Source organism: Schistocerca americana, chromosome 4 (assembly GCF_021461395.2).
Source record: "Schistocerca americana isolate TAMUIC-IGC-003095 chromosome 4, iqSchAmer2.1, whole genome shotgun sequence".
In the NCBI taxonomy this organism is placed as follows: domain Eukaryota; kingdom Metazoa; phylum Arthropoda; class Insecta; order Orthoptera; family Acrididae; genus Schistocerca; species Schistocerca americana.
In genome coordinates, this window is record NC_060122.1 from 239352503 (window position 1) to 239369957 (window position 17455).

General features: G+C 43.7%; 1 protein-coding gene across 1 annotated transcript in view; it reads right to left on the reverse strand.

Annotated features, from left to right (window-relative positions):
* LOC124613210 (probable metabolite transport protein CsbC) overlaps nucleotides 1–17455 on the reverse strand; it is a 210275-nt gene that overhangs the window by 28498 nt on the left and 164322 nt on the right. The window contains exons 8-9 of the mRNA XM_047141885.1: nucleotides 15859–16087; nucleotides 4829–4943 (exon numbers count right to left, since the gene is read on the reverse strand). Coding sequence (XP_046997841.1) covers nucleotides 4829–4943; nucleotides 15859–16087 — 344 coding nt within the window. The remainder of the gene's footprint in view (nucleotides 1–4828; nucleotides 4944–15858; nucleotides 16088–17455) is intronic.

The following is a 17455-nucleotide window of genomic DNA, read 5'->3' on the forward strand; positions in this document are numbered from 1 at the left end:
AGGATGTAAAAAAAAAAAACTAGGTGTTCAACGTAAGCACCGTTTATCGTACGGTACACATTTGTTACCTGATCAGCATGTGTGGAGTAAATGATGTGACAGCGTCTATCGTCTTGTTTTAAAAGTCAGTGAGGTCAGCTGGTAAGGGACGTGCATAAAGCTCAAGAAAACAAGCGCATGGCAGAAACCAGGCCCATGCAGCCACAACAGAACTTGCGCCCGTCATTTTGCAGCTCCCGTACGTAACTATGTTAGAAACGAAATTCCAAAGTTAACCGCTACGAGGCGATGGCATATCCTGCGACCCATTGACTTTTATAAGCTTCAGCATGATAATCGTGGTTCACACAAAAGTAAGCCCTATGAAAAGATTTGCGTCACTGCGATACTGTTTTTTAAAAGATCGTGGTTAAAGGTATTAACTCAGCACCTGTTACAGAGCAGGTGGAATCGTAAGACTACTCAAAGGAACTTTTGTAATGTAACATAACAGTTCAAAAAATGGTTCAAATGGCTCTGAGCATTATGGGACTTAACTTCTGAGGTCATCAGTCCCCTAGAACTGAGAACTACGTAAACCTAACTAACCTAAGGACATCACACACATCCATGCTCGAGGCAGGATTCGAACCTACGATCGTATCGGTAACATAACAGTTTTAGAGTAATCAAAGAATTCGTGATTTAGATCTATTACAAAGGGAGAGGTTTATCTAAACTCAATTGAACTGTTTACTGCACGTTCCAAACGATGCACTCCCGACTGTTCTCTACATTTCACTCACACGGCAGGAAATAAACTGTGTACTTTCAGAGATTACAATTGCGAAATAGCTTTATTAAAATGGGATGTACAATGCTCAGTCACCGTACGTTAGCGCTAGTGCTGTTGGCATGTATCAACTACGTCGGAATGATAACTGAATGTTGAATAATCTTCTTCATGCTTAAATCGAGTGTAATTATTTAAGGGTGATGCTTCCTGTATTTTCAGTTACCATTTTTCTTGCAGTCGGCGGGTGACTCTCTACAGAAATTAACGTTCTAAACCTTATTCCCTTTCTGCTTTGTTCTATCTGTGGAATGACTCATCGCTACCCTGTCATGCCGGTTAGCCGCTTTGACATGGCATTGTTAGGCGCAGAACAGTAATGCCACGAAACTCAAAAAGACTGGAAAGTCACTAACTTCCGATAAGTGTACAGACAATGGTGTTCACACACAGACGATTCTATGAAAAGTTATGAATTTGGAATTTGTCTGTTGCAGCTCCTTGGCGGCTGCAAAGAGCCTGCAGCCTGTTTTCTGTGTATGTAAGGATGAATCTAAATTTCTTTTCGTTTTCTCGTTCGTGCGTAATAATTACATCCATAAACTAGGTGTTCATTTTAGCTGAAGAGATTGAAATATTTCAAGAACTACACATCGAATCAAAAAATGTTATAGTTCTAATTTCTCTCGAAGAGGGACGTCCAATGATACCACACTCGACCCCCATCTCACCATGTGCGTAGGTGGCGGGGGCTGCTTTGAAATTTTCAATGGAAACCCCCTTTTTTATTGCAGATTACTATTCTAAGAAAAATCTACATACTTTTTGTCTGATGCATTTTCTTCGTTTTGCCGCAGATAGCGTTGTAATCGGAGGTATAGAAGTGGGTAAACAGTCGTAATTTATGACATCCTACTCAACGGCCCTTGAATATCCAATGCCGAATGAGACCCCACCTTCTTGCTGCGAGGATAGGACAGGCCAGCACTTCATAACTTCTGATTGAAAATCTCATTTACATCGTAGTATTCCTTCGACACATCGAACAAGGGTCTACTCGACTCGCGGCGAACGCTACACTAGTTTTCTGTTGGTAAAACGTAGTACCTTCAACTTAAATACACTTAGTGATCCGCTTTTCAAATGACCGTACACAGGACAGAAGCATATCTGCGAGATTGTCAGAACTGGCGCTTCTGGTGCGGTCGACTCTGTCTTCACGGCCTGATAGCACTTGCTAGTACACCTAATCTTTTAAATATCCCTACAGAAACAAATACGGCGACCTCAGATCCGACGACCTAGCGGGTCAATTAATAGGGCCACCACTGCCCTTCTCACCGGCCGATGAGAACACCGTCTAATACATCTCGTGCTTCATCTGCGTAATGCGCTGCGCAGCCGTCGCACTGAAACCACAAACGTTGTCGAATGTCCAGGGCAGCATCCTGCAGTAGTAACGGTAATTCTTGTTACAAAAACATTCGATGCTTGCGTCCATTCAATGTGTCATCGATAAATACCTTCAAATGGCTCTGAGAACTATGGGACTTACTATCTGAGGTCATCAGTCGCCTAGACTTAGAACTATTTAAACCTAGCTAACCTAAGGACATTGCACACATCCATGCCCGAGGCAGGATTCGAACCTGCGACCGTAGCAGCAGCGCGGTTGCAGACTGAAGCACCTAGAAGCGCTCGGCCACAACAGCCGGCGATAAATACGTATCAATGAGTTTGTTCCCCATGATTCCACACCATAAGTTAACCGAACAAGGACGTTGATGGTCAACTTGATGTAACGGCGGTGGGGGGGATCGTCTACACTACAGTAATGCATGTTATGCCTGCTAACGCTACCATGGTTTGTGAATGTACACTCATCGGAAAATAGTACCCCGGCATAGAAAGTGGGGGTCGTTTGCATTTGTTGAAGTGCCCATTCACAAAATACTACCCAGTTACAGAAATCGGCGCCATGAAGTTCTTGATGCTATGACTCGTGGTGTGGATGATACGACGATGCAGTACTGTGGCGTACCGGAATCGCAGTGTAATTGCCAAGCGCTTATTCGTGGGTTGTCGTGCGCGCTGCCAACAGACATAAAGGCGTTCACAAACTTGTAACAGAACGAAGAGAGCGAGCTTTCTCTGGCAAACGTTCGGCATACAAGGAAACAGTAGCCTCAATATTTCTCCTACATTCGCCGTAAATCATGATCATTTCAGTTTTTTCTGCTGTGGTTGCAAAATTCATCGTCTACTTGCAAAGTGTTTTCAAAGTGATAGGTAGGTGTTCAGGCGATAAATACTGCGCAAGTATCTCAGTGTTTAGAGCCGCTGTCTGATCTATGTTTGCACGATACGTGAGCCCCGTCACAGTGTACTCCCTGTTTCGATACGTCGTAGTTCGCTAAACGGCCACGGTGGCGCGTCGAGTAGTCCCCTGTGAGATATGTCAGAGGATTACAACGTTGCGAATGGGGTTTCCAATTAGAAGTTACGAAACAGTGGCTTGTCCTTCTCTCGCAGCATGGAGGTGGGGTCCCATATGCCTTTGGAAATTCAAGGGCCATTGAGCAGCATGTCATGTACCCATTTCTGTTCCTTCAGACAAAACCTATGTGGATTTTGCCGTAGAATGGTATTCTGCAATAAAAAGCGGGGGTACCCCCTAGCCACGCACGTGCAGGGTGGATAGGCAGACGAGTGTGGTATCATTGGATGTCCAGCTCCGAGACAAGCGTCCGCAGCTCGTGGTCTCGGGGTCCCGGGTTCGATTCCCGGCGGAGTCAGGGATTTTTATCTGCCACGAGATGACTGGGTGTTTGTGTTGTCCTCATCATTTCATCATCATTCATGCAAGTGGCAAGACTGGACTGAGAAAGGGTTGGGAATTTGTACGGGCGCTGATAACCGCGCAGTTGAGCGCCCCACAAACCAAACATCATCATCATCATCATCATCCGAGACAAGCTGATTAGAGATATAACGTTTTTGATCCAATGTGTAGTTTTCGAGACATTTCAATGTCTTCAATTAAATTGAACACCCTGTATTCCTCTGGGCATGAATCTGTGCTCGACATGGGGTGTGTAATAGAGACATGGTCAGCTGCAACGAACAGTATGCCCCCTCCACGCTCGCACACGGCAACTGCAACTCTCATTTTAGAGTTTCGCAGTGTGCGGAACTGTGTTGACAGTCTATGGGCAGCCAGTTACCGGTTTAGATTGACATTCCTTCCCTTTCTTCTGAGCCCGTGTGCGTCCGACTGACGTGTTCGGTTAGGTACGTCTAGGAGAATCAATACCGGTGTATTTACACACTATGCCATTATCAAAAAATCCTTCATGTATCGATACTTTGTTTGCGAACCTGTTATGCAAAACCGTCGGAAAACCTTAGAGTTGTAGAAAACAAAAAAATCTATGGGGCTGTATATTTTTCTCCTTGCACACTTCTACAAGAACATCACTGGAATTACTCACTGCCAATCTTCTTAAAAGATCCTTAGTTGTTAGGCGTGAAATATACTCATAGATTCAGCATTCATTGCATACATACTTGATCGTTCTGTATTCTCCCCTTTATTGCCATAGCCAGTGTCTTCAAATTTTACACTATTTACAGAAGTTGACGCTCGAAATATGACTGTCGAATTTGATGCGGAAGGCACGTTAAAATGTAATTATATAATAAGTATTGATAAACTGAAAAACGCAAAAGCCTTTCTGTTCGGGAGTCAACATCTTTGTAACTAGTGTCTTTAAGCGACGGGGTGAAATTAACAATTTGCGTACAGTTAAACAGATATGTTGTACCGTTAAATCGATGTCATTTGCTGTAGGTTGTATCTCAAAGCAAGGCAAACAGGTAAATCCTCAATATTGTGCATCATTCGGTATCTATTTCTTATTAAGCTTTACGTTAATAGGATGGAAATGATGACTACGTGGTAATGAACATTTATAAGTACAACAAAATTACAAGCCTGTGGAATTATTATTAAAATGCTGCTGTCATGTAACAGTGGACGCGCTAGCTGGTACTCACTGATCAGAAGCCGGTAGCCGATGATGTTCACGAGGGTTGTGCTGATGAAGATGGCGAAAGTTGCAGAGGCGCACACGATCATCGAATTCGTGTAGATATTGGGGCTAGTCAGGGCCTGCAAGCATGCACGTGTTAGTCTCCCACCAAGTTCACATTCTGCATGATTTTTCATCCTTTTTAATTGTTTTCTATGTTATTGTAGTGATATGAATTAAAGATATACAGTGAAAAATATAAATTAATACGTTCATATCATACACAAACACATCTTAGTTCTTTGATTTTATAAAGTGTGGAATCTGCTTTCAAAAAATCTCAATTAATCAATTTATTAATATGTTACTTTTCCATCGTTTCCTTAAATAAGTAGTAAATAGAACTGCGGTATAGTTTATGCTGTCTGGTCCTCAGTTGTCAGCTCAGTAAATCACCAGTAATCTCAGTACCCATAATACCAGAAGAAAACTTCCGTACGCCGTACAAGAAGGATACTTCACATATTTTTAGAGGCGCTGCTACGTCATATTCTGAACTTTATCTCTGAATAAATAAATGAATTCTTAGTAAATACCGACTTTCGCATTCTTCATTCGTATTAACCAAGTCCCAAATATTTTACTGCAGTATGGAAAAAAACTACAGATGAATTTTTAGCGTTTGCTTCCGACCACCCCACAATTTTCTTGGAGCATAATCTAGTAACGACATTTTAAAGTACAGAGAAATATTATAATCTGACAGGTTTGTAATGAGTGATAAATAAATAGAGATTTTATAAACTGATAAATACAGATTTACGAGATAACGAAACAAAATCAAGTAACTTACACAGACTTTGTGGTAACAGGGTAAAATGTTACTTTCGACATATACCAGTAGCTACAAGCGACAGATTTAATGTATGGTGAAAATTCAGACAATCTAAAAGTGGCTGCAATGCGACATACAAAAATGTAGTAAAAAGACTAGAGAAAAAGAGAGTCTATAACATGACGACACTGCACCAACAGTATAATAAAATAAAAATACTACTACAGGAAACATCCGTAGGGATTCAAACCTAACGCCTATTGTACTTCACGATTACAGAAAATCACAAGCAGCGTGCATTATAGAACACTCACATGCAAATCAAATACTTATCACTACACGTATAAAATAGTAAATAATGAATTAATTATAAAAATAAAAACCCTAAAGGAAAATATGTTCAAAATCTAGGTCTCTGTGTCTGTTACATTATAAGTAAGAAAGTAAATAAGTATACTACAGTACGTATCAAAAATCAGCGTGATAAATTCATGAAGTCAGGAATATATGTATATATGGGCAGGCTCAGCCTTAGTATTTTTAAAACACAGATGCAAAAAACCACATATTCAAAGACGTAGAAGGCGAAAATAAAAATTATCAGAGATAACAATCAAACTGGTATCTTAAAAGGAGGCGATTGTTAAAAATATCAGCGTCAATATTAGGGATCAATCACCATCAGACTATTTGACGATGTAGTGGAATGTAACGCACTCACACGCACGCATCTGCAGCATCTTTATCAGTTTTCCGCCTTTCCTTTCTTTTCGTCTCCTACTTCACTAGCTTTCCGCTTTCTACCAAACGCCATTAATGACACTGTAATAAGTGTACAAATAGTTGTAAAAATCTGTCGCTACACTGCCTAAAAGGGTACTAATGTGAGATGTAAACTTGAGTTTGTCTATTTATGAGACAATATCTGACAACTTAACATTAGCGCAAATGTAGGTGTTGCATAAAATGGTATAATTCAAATTTCCACCTTAACTCTCTGCTTACCGGAAAATCTGTGGTGTCACCGCCAGACACCACACTTGCTAGGTGGTAGCCTTTAAATCGGCCGCGGTCCATTAGTATATCCCGGACCCGCGTGTCACCACTGTCAGTAATTGCAGACCGAGCGCCACCACACGGCAGGTCTAGAGAGACGTCCTGGCACTCGCCCCAGTTGTACAGCCGACTTTGCTAGCGAAGGTACACTGACCGATACGCTCTCATTTGCCGAGACGATAGTTAGCATAGCCTTCAGCTACGTCATTTGCTACGACCTAGCGAGGCGCCATAGCAGTTGATAATTAATATTATGAAGCATGTACCGTAACGAGAGATGTTCTACAATTGTGGATTAAAGTTAAGTATTACATCATCTACGTGCTTTATTTGCAATTCTCAAGACATTGTCCTGTTCCAGACCTCACGCCAGTCAGCGTGTAATTAAACGAGACTGGCACTCCGGACTGTTGTCTTTCGGCCCCGCGTTCGAGTCTCAGTCCGGCACACAGTTTTACTTCGTCAGGAAGTTTCGCAATTTTGACCACTTATGACGTAAAGCGCGTTTGAGTTATAAATACTTTTAAGATCATTTTATTGTTTAAAAGGGTAAATTTTAAGACAGAATTTTTATTTTTACTGGTAGCTTTTTGAAGATATATAGTTTATCATCATTCTACACGAAGTGCTTACAGAAAATTTCAGCAGGGTCCACAGACAATAGCAGAATGTTCCAAGCACACAGGTCTGATGTACTTGTAACATCGTCATAACAACTTTGGTTATACATGGAAAGAGCTAAGCGTCGGTAACGACTTTGTTCTTACAAAATTGTTAAGGCTTTCGTGGCCAACTGTTGACAAACTTCAAAAAAATGGTTAAAATGGGTCTGAGCACTATGGGACTTAACTTCTTTAGTCATTAGTCCCCTAGAACTTAGAACTAATTAAACCTAACTAACCTAAGGACATCACACACATCCATGCCCGAGGCAGGATTCGAACCTGCGACCGTAGCGGTCGCTCGGTTCCAGACTGTAGCGCCCAGAACCGCTCAGCCACTCCGGCCGGCTGTTGACAAACTGCGCTTGGGCTTTTGTCTCGGGTCCTTCCGCCGACGTTTGTTTGATGATTTTGTTGACGTTTCACCAGTACGAGTGGCTAACGTTGTCAAAGCTTCACCTTGAATTGCTGGCGGGGGACTGGAAGCGAACTGTGGTTTCTCTCTTCCTACCTGCAACGGTCATTCGCTGCTGTCATGTTTGTGTATTTCTGTAGCTTCTCTGAACAAGCAGATGTGATAGCTTTTCTCTACACCGAGAACTTCAGCGTCGGTGAATTCTACTGTGTGGTCAGTGTTCTCAGCCGCTGCTCGGCCACGGTCGATTTCTCCATCTGCTCCAATCTGCAATGCCATTTATGTTTGGTGGTCCTGGTGTTGACTGATCGTCCAGTCATTCCGACATAGGCTATCCTGCACGTACGTAGTATACGGCGTATTCCCGACATCGCAAGTGGTCGCTTTTCTCCTTTGCCAATCAGAGACAGTCTTTGACCTTGTTTGTCGGTTTGTAAATAGTATTTACGCCGTGTTTGCGCAATATACGGTCGACTCTGTACGTCACTCTGGGAATGTAAGGCAGAAATACTGTGCCCAACATTTCTCTTTTTTCCGATGTGTCACTTCACCGAGTGTTTGATTCTGTGGCACTTCTTATGTGACTAGTGGAGTACCTATTGCTCCTCAGGGCCCTTTCCATGTGTTGCATGAGGAAAATTCAATTTCGGAATTACTGAACGATCAATCAGCACCAGAATAACGAACGTAAGTGGCATTGCAGGTTGGGGCATTTGGAGAAATCGGCCGTGGCGGAGCACGCGCTGTGTGAGACCGAACACACAGTAAAATTCGCTGACAGGGAAGTTCTCGCTGTAGGGAAGAGCTATCACACCTCCTTGTCTAGAGAAGCTTTGGAAATATACAAACATGGCAGTGGAAATGACCACGGAAAAGCCCTTGGACGTTAGCGCCCCAGCTTCATACAATCTGCCGCCGCGAGCTCGACTGCAGTCTGCCACCAGCAATTTAGGGTGGAGCTTTGTCAACGCCAGCCGCTCGTTCCGGCGAAACGTCAGAAAAATTATCAGACAAACGTCGGCCGAAGAACCCGAGACACAAGCCAACGGGCATCTTGTCAGTTTTGTTCTTCCGAGGAACATAAAAGGCTATCACCACAGCTGGTTGAAAACCAGATAATATGGAGTGTATTTGACGTCCTTTAGGTGTAATAAAATCGGCAGGTAGTTCACATTTGTTTCTTCACGTGGTACAGACAAAAGTCAGTCCTCCTTACAACAAATAATGAGCTAAATCGAGGGTTGTAAAAAAAATTGTCACAAGTGATACTAAGTGCAGACTTTTCAATTTTAATCACCAGGTTTTACACAATATTCTCTCCAAGTCATGCGGCTCTGGTTTCTCCCTCCTTCTCCAAATATACTTTCATCTTCTAGCAGTAGCTTGGTGCAGGGTGAGAAATTACATATGTACCAGGCTTTGGTGGCACGTATTGTCGAAGTGGAGAGCGACGTCAAAATATAAGTAACTGTTCATCCACGGTGATGCACCATCCTGGAATGTAGGTATCTTTTAGGGTAGTTTCCCACATCTCAAAAAGTGTTCTGATTGGTTCCATTATGCCACTTGACCCATGTTCACATCAGGCTGCTGCACTTTCAAAGCACATCCATGGAAAACAGAGGACACAAGAGTAGGCGACAAAGTGTTTGACATCTATGCCTCACCAACGAACGCGGATGTCGGAGACTTGTCAGCGCTGTAAAACAGGATGGACAGCGATCTGTGGCAGAGTAGAATGCTGGCTCAAGAACAACTAGTGTTTCGGAGCAAACTGTTAAACGACTGGTTCCGCAGGGGTCTAGCCCCTGTTGGCACATCGATATCGTCCATTACTATTGCAGTGGGGAGTGGATCGTAGCCATTGGATCATGGATCAAAGGGAAAGTTTCCCCTGGTCGGATGGATCACGTTCTTACTACACCGGGCCGATGATCGTGTCCGGATACATTACCGTTCAGGCGAACGGCTGATCGAAACGTGCCCGGTGCCATTGTCACAGGCCAGTGTTATACTATGGGATACATTCACCTGGGTTTCCATGGAAGCTGTGGTAGTAATGGAAGGCCCCATGACAATTGTGGGCTAAATAAACAATACTGCGGTCCATCTGCATCCCTCCGTGCTTGTCTTCCCCGAAGGCGATGGCATCTTTCAGCTGGACAACCATATCACAAGGATATAACTTAAGAATCTGATCGTGAACTCACGTCAGTGTCTTGGTCACCAAATTCATCTGTTTTGGACGTTATCGGGAGCCAGCACGGGGACCACAAAGCACGCCCCATAATTTAGGATAACTGCGTGACCTGTGCTGAGACATCTGCCACCACATACCTTCAGAAACTTACCAAGCACTTGTTGAAATCATGCCACGCAGAACCTCTGCTTTATTGCACCCAAAGGTGGACCAATACGTTATTAAACAGATGGGCACAGTGTTTAGCCTCATCAGTGTAATGGTACTTGAAATAGTTGTTTCCTAATAAAAAAAATTTAAATTGATTTCACACTTTTACTTGTCATCGTATTGTTATTGTTATTATTATGATTAGTTGTAGTATTGCTATTTAAACCCGACCACCCTCTGCTGTGTCTCAGTCTGCTTAAATGGAAAAGAAAGAAAATAAAACGTACACGTTTCTGTCATGTATGGGAACTGGATATACGTCCTAATCTCTTTCTCTCCCCCGTCTGTGTCTGTCTTCCCCACCCCCTTCGCTTGTCCATCCCCTCTTTCTTTCCCGCCTCTATCCATCCCTTTCTCTGTGCATCTTCTCTTCCTCACCCCTCTCTACATCTACTCCTACGCCAACTCTCTGTCCATCTCCTCCTTCACGTTTTCTATGTCCATCTCCTCTTCATCCCTCTCTCTGATCTTAAGCCTTGTTTATTGTTATCCCAATTTCAGATTCTGTAATAGTATTCAAATCATAATTGTATACGCCATAAATACAAATTCCCAGTTTGCTAGCAACGTTTCACTATTTATATTTTGCATATTAAGAAGGATATAGTCTACACGTGTCTAATAGTTTATTACAGTAACGTGTAATTTCATAGCATTCAGTCAAGAACTTACGGATATTAACGATTTTGAACAAACCAAAACCAACATTTACATTTTACAACGTTTTCCCTTTTATTACATACGTATTACACACACTGACAGAAAAAAATCACAATACCAAGGATATGTGAGCCGTAAAGAGACGTTGATAGGCGTGTTTTTACATCTGAAAGATATCTACTTAAACTTCGCACCAGTCACATAAAGGTGGTGCCGAGCGCCACTATCAGAATGCAAATCAGGTTTGCTTTAAACGCACGCTGTAACAGTTGTGAATGTTAGTTGGCTTCGAGATTGGATGTGATGAGTTGACGTTAGTCGGGAATTCCTCTAAGGCGACAGAGACGCCATTATAAGCACGTCACTGAGTTTCGACGAGGTCATGTAATAGGGTTAAGAGAAGCTAGATATTCCATCTGCGATATTGCGGAAAGATTTGAGAGAAATTGAGCCACCGTACATGACTGCTGGCAGCGATGATCACGAGAATGTACGGTCGCAAGGAGACCAGGCTCCGAACGGCCACGTGGCGCTACCGAGAGCGGAGACCATCGTGTTCGGTATATGGCTCTGGCGCTTCGTACTGCATCTGCAGCAGCAATCTGAGCAGCAGTTGACACTACGGTGACCCAATGAAGTATTACAAATCGGTTACTTCAAGAACAATTATGGCGTCTGTCTAAAACCACCGTCATCTCTGACTTCAGTGCTGTCAAACGAGAGATCATTGGAGGGCAGCGTGGAGGTCTATTGTGCTTCTGATGAAACCGGGTTCTGCCTCGGTGCCAGCGATGGCCGTACGTTGGTTAGAAGGAGGGCAGTTGAGAGGCTGCATCCAACCTACCTGTGTGCTTGACACACTGGACCTACACCTGGAGTTAGACTCCGGAATTGCAATACCTGAAGAAGGAGGAGCACTCTCTTGGTTATCCAGCACACCTTCACTGCAAATTTGTACATCAGTCTGGTGATTCAACCTGTTTTGCAGCCATTCATAAACAGCTTTCAAATGGTTCAAATGGCTCTGAGCACTATGGGACTTAACTTCTGAGGTCATCAGTCCCCTAGAACTTAGAACTACTTAAACCTAACTAACCTAAGGACATCACACACATGCATGCCCGAGGCAAGATTCGAACCTGCGACCGTAGCGGTTGCGCGGTTCCAGACGTTAGTGCCTAGAACCGCTCGGCCACTCCGACCGGCCATAAACAGCTTTCCAGGGGGTGTTTCCAACAGGATAACGTTCACCCACATACCGCTGTTGTGACGTAACATGCTCTAAATAGTGTCTACATGTTGCCAGGGCCTGTTCGATCATCAGATCTTTCTCTAGTCGAGCACATATGAGACATCATCGGACGACAAGTATAGCGTCATCCACAAAGAGCATTAACCGTCTTTGTATTGACCGACCAAATGCAGCAATCATAGACTCCATACCATAAACTGACATCCTGCACCTGTATAAAGCCGTCGGCACACGGACCGTGCATCCGAACGTTGAGCGTTGAGCGTGCCGAGTTTCTGACGTCACAGCGTGGAATAGCACGTTCGGGAGTCTTTCCGAACGTGCAGAGCAATATCTGGCATGTTAGATATTCTGAGCGTGCGTCTGATAGTCGACCAATGAGATGGCACGACGCCACCTACGTCACACGTATGCCGAATCCCTTCAGTACAGAGTTGTGAGACGCCATATTGGCATTCATTTCAAGCCTATATGAATACATGCCGTTTCTGAGCACCAGAAAATTGCGAATCACTGGAAAATCCGTTGTTAGTTGTGTGATTCGTTCCAATACATTAATGAGAAACATCATATTCATGGCAAAAGAATTATTGTAACGAGCGTATTATGAGCGTAGGCTATTTGAAAGCAGCGACACACTGAAGATCCACCCAAAATGCATGGTTCTTCGTACAATTTGTTATAATTAAATTTCAATTAATAACATAATTATCTACGATTAACGTTTTTAGCAAGGGGCAAAATAATATTTTTAAAAGATGTGGCAGCCTGGTGTTGGTTTAGAGTAATGGGTAGCGCCTCTGTCCGGTATCAAGTCTTCGTTGGGGCGCTGGTTCGCATCCTAACACTCCCAACCTTTTTTTTTTTTCCCCTAACATTCGCGTTTTTATTTAGTTCTGATACTTTATTATTAGTTTAATATAAGTATATGCTGTAATATTTGATGTTATGTAAATATAAGTTCACCTTTCTTTGAGGGGTGACTTTGTTCGATTGGCTTAATTACAGGACAGCTTGCGCTACTTGTATAAAGATGTTTTGGTCCTTTTTCTTTTACGCTTCGTAATTCACATGTTGCAATGATTCTGCTACTAGGTAGGAACAGTGATCAAGTAAGACTGACCTTGGGGTTTTACTAAAATGTGGGAATGATGAAATAATGTTTATCTTATGCGGAGAAGTATTCCAAATTTGTACCGCACTGTTTGTAATGGAACTTTTATAAGACTGTGTCCTTATTGACTGGACATGTTAATTTCCTTTTCGTGGACGATGGAGGAAATGTGCGTTTTAATAGAGCTAACGTGGGAATTTTACGCGCGACCGTTGAGTAAACAGTGTGATTTACGAACTAGAAACATCCCTCAACTGCCGCTGGATTGCGTTGCGATCGCGTATACCACGTTGGGGCCCACGTACCGTATGCAAAAGTCGCATCGTTCCTGAGCGTTGAGCAGCACGTTGGACTCGGCACGCTCAACGTTAAAGTTCGACAGGACGGTCCGTGTGCCGACGGCTTAACATAACGCACGCACGTTTGCAGGCTTGAATTCAAAATTGGAAATTTGTGGTAAGTACTATAGGAGCAAACTGGTGTGGTCATCGGTCCTTACGCTTACACACTACTTAATCCGACTTAAACTAACTTACACTAAGGACAACACACACACCCATGCCTAAGGGAGGACTCGAACGTCCGACGGGGGGAGCCGCGCTAAGCATGGCAAGGCGCCTCGGACCATACGGCTACCCCGCGCGGCGCTTGAATTCAACATTCTGGCATTAAACCAGTTCTTAATGCACCATCATTTCGCATTGCCAGTGGCTTACGTCGTGCTTACATTAACCTGTAATCTTGCAATGTTTATCACTTAAACATGTTACCTAGACAACTGTATTCTCCAAATTTCAGTACTCTTCGCCAGCCGTTGTGGCCGAGCGGTTCTAGGCGCTTCAGTCCGGAACCGCGCGACTGCTACGGTAGCAGGTTCGAATCCTGCCTCGGGCACGGATATGTGTGATGTCCTTAGGTTAGTTAGGTTTAAGTAGTTCTAAGTTCTAGGGGACTGATGACCTCAGACGTTAAGTCCCATAGTGCCCAGAGCCACTTGAGTACTCTTCATTGCTTTTTGGTGTTGCGACTTTTTTTCCCTCAGCGCATATAAAAGATGACCTTCCTGTACGTACATAATAACAGTTGAGTATTCGAAGGCAGATTTTTGTGTCACAGTTTCAAAGCAATCCCTGAAGAACATTTGGAGATTCGAGAGTCTGAAGAAACGACATTTACATTTTTATTTATACAATTATTATCATTATTATTATTATTAGAACGTAGTCTTGTGTCAATACCTGACGACTGGAGATCAGGAGACATTGTACCCATTCAAGAAAGGCAACAAAAGACTTTGTAAAAACTACAGAGGAACAACCCTTATGAGTCATACAGCCAAGATTTTTGAAAGAATTTTACTAAATCGAATAAGTGAAAAGACAGAAAAGGAGCTGAGTGAAGAACAGCATGGGTTTAGGAAAGGAAGAAGCACTATCGACCTGATATTTTCTATCCGCCAACTGATGGAAAAAAGTTCGGAGTATAACAAAAGTGTGATAATGGTTTTTATAGACATAGAAAAGGCATATGACTCAGTTGACAGGGAAAGACTCTGGGAAGAAGTGAAGAAGATAGATATAGAAGACGGATACATTAATGTTATAAAGACAATGTACAGAGGACACAACTGTAGAATTAGAACAGCATTGGGGAACTCTGAATACTTAGAAATAAGATAAGGACTTAAGCAAGGAAGTATTCTGTCTCCTGCACTTTTTCATGTTGTGATGGAGGGAATGAATAGGGCAGTTAAAGATATAGTAAAAGAAAAAGACAAAAAGATGATTTTTGCAGATGATATGGTAATATGGGGTGATAAAGAGGCAGATGTACAGTTACAGCTTGATGCGTGGAAGGAAATAATGAAAAGGTATGGATTAAAAAGTGAAGTAATGGTATTTGGAAGAGAGAAAGGGATCAACGGAAATATTACCTTGAATGGAGAACCCCTCAAAGTGGTATAAAGTTTCACTTATTTAGGGAGTGAAATATCTAGGGATGGAAGAATAACTAACGAAATTAATAGGAGGTTACAGAAGGGAGGCAATTTCTACCAAACAATATAACACCTGATTTGGAATAATGAAGTTTCAGAAAGAGCATAACTCCTTATGTATAAGAATTATTACATCCCTACTGTTACCTATGGTGGAGAAACATGGACAATGACAGAAAGGGACTGGAGCACACTGCAGGCAGGGGAAATGAAATTTCTCAGAGCAGTTAAGGGAAAAACAAGAATGGACAGAGTAAGGAATGTAGAGATTAGAAAGGACCTTCAACAAGAAAGTATGAGAGAAGAAATTGAAAAAAGAGATTAAGATGGTATGGGCATGTTAAGAGGATGCATGGGCAGAGACTCCCCAAAATTATGGAAGAACTAAAGATGGGTGGGAAAAGACCTAGAGGGCGCCCAAGAACACGGTGGAAAATGGGAGTGAGAATATCTGTAGAAAGGAGAGGTGTGACCTGGCAGCAAGTGGAGGAAGAAAAGTGGTGGGAGGACCGAGCCAAATGGAGAGGACTCGTCAGTACCCAGGCCCGGCAGTAGCTGGAGCGGGATTCGGATATAGATAGTTTTGTGTCACTGGAAATCGGTAGCAGAGTGGTGGTTGGCTCCCCGGCAGCGTGAGGAGGACTGTGGTACTCACGGGCACGCAGGCGGCGGCCCCTGCGGAAGCGACGGCGGTGCCGTTGCCGCTGGCGGTGTCGAAGGCCGCGGAGGCGACGGCCGCGGCCAGCGTGGCGTTGCGCTCGCGGAAGGTGAGCGCCTCGCACATGTAGGCGTCCTGCCCCTCCAGCCCCAGCAGCCGCTGCGCCTCGTAGAACTCCTCCATCGTCGTGAAGATCTGCGGCAGCCACAGCCGCACCGTGTTCAGGCTGCAACACGAGGCGGCCACGTACTGCTCACAAGGTGTCTGACAGCGCACGGAGATATTAAGGTGTTAGGATGGTGCATAAGTTCGTAACGTTTTTATTTTGCATGTTGGTATTCAGGTTGCTTTCGGCTTGTTTATGGACTGACATTTTTAATTTATAGTTTTCTGTTGCTATTTGAGTTTACATATTATCGTCATTTGGAGATAGTCTGTGGAACATATCGTCATTTGGAGACAGTGTGTTGAACTATGGATGCCAGAAAATTTCCAACATATTCATCTGTTTGAGTTCAATAAAGGGGCGACATCAGCGGAGGCAGCCAGAAACATTCGGGCCATGTATGGCGATAATACACCACTGGCCAATAAAATTGCTACACCACGAAGATGACGTGCTACAGACGCGAAATATAACCGACAGGAAGAAGATGCTGTCATATGCAAATGATTAGCTTTTCAGAGCATTCACACAAGGTTGGCGCCGGTGGCGACACCTACAACGTGCTGACATGACGAAAGTTTCCAACCGATTTCTCATACACAAACAGCAGTTGACTGGCGTTGCCTGGTGAAACGTTCTTGTGATGCCTCGCGTAAGGATGAGAAATGCGTACCATCACGTTTCCGACGTCGGATTGTAGCCTATCGCGATTGTGGTTTATCGTATCGCGACATTGCTGCTCGCGCTGGTCGAGATCCCATGACTGTTAGCAGAATATGGAATCGGTGGGTTCAGGAGGGTAATACGGAACACCGTGCTGGATCAGAACGGCCTCGTATCACTAGCAGTTGAGATGACAGTCATCTCTTCCGCATGGCTGTAACGGACCGTGCAGCCACGTCTCGATCCCTGAGTCAGCAGATGGGGACGTTTGCAAGACAACAACCATCTGCACGAACAGTTCGACGACGTTTGCAGCAGCATGGACTATCAGCTCGGAGACCATGGCTGCGGTTACCCTTGACGCTGCACCACAGACAGGAGCGCCTGCGATGATGCACTCAACGACGAACCTGGGTGCACGAATGGCAAAACGTCATTTTTTTGGATGAATTCAGGTTCTGTTTACAGCATCATGATGGTCGCATCCGTGTTTGGCGAAATTGCGGTCGACGCACATTGGAAGCGTGTATTCGTCATCGCCATATTGCGTATCACCCGGCGTGATGGTATGGGATGCTATTGGTTACACGTCTCGGTCACCTCTTGTTCGCATTGACGGCACTTTGAACAGTGGACTTTACATTTCAGATGTGTTACGATCCGTTGCTTTACCCTTCATTCCATCCCTGCTAAACCCTACATTTCAGCAGGATAATGCACGACCGCGTGTTGCAGGTCCTGTACGGGCCTTTCTGGATACAGAAA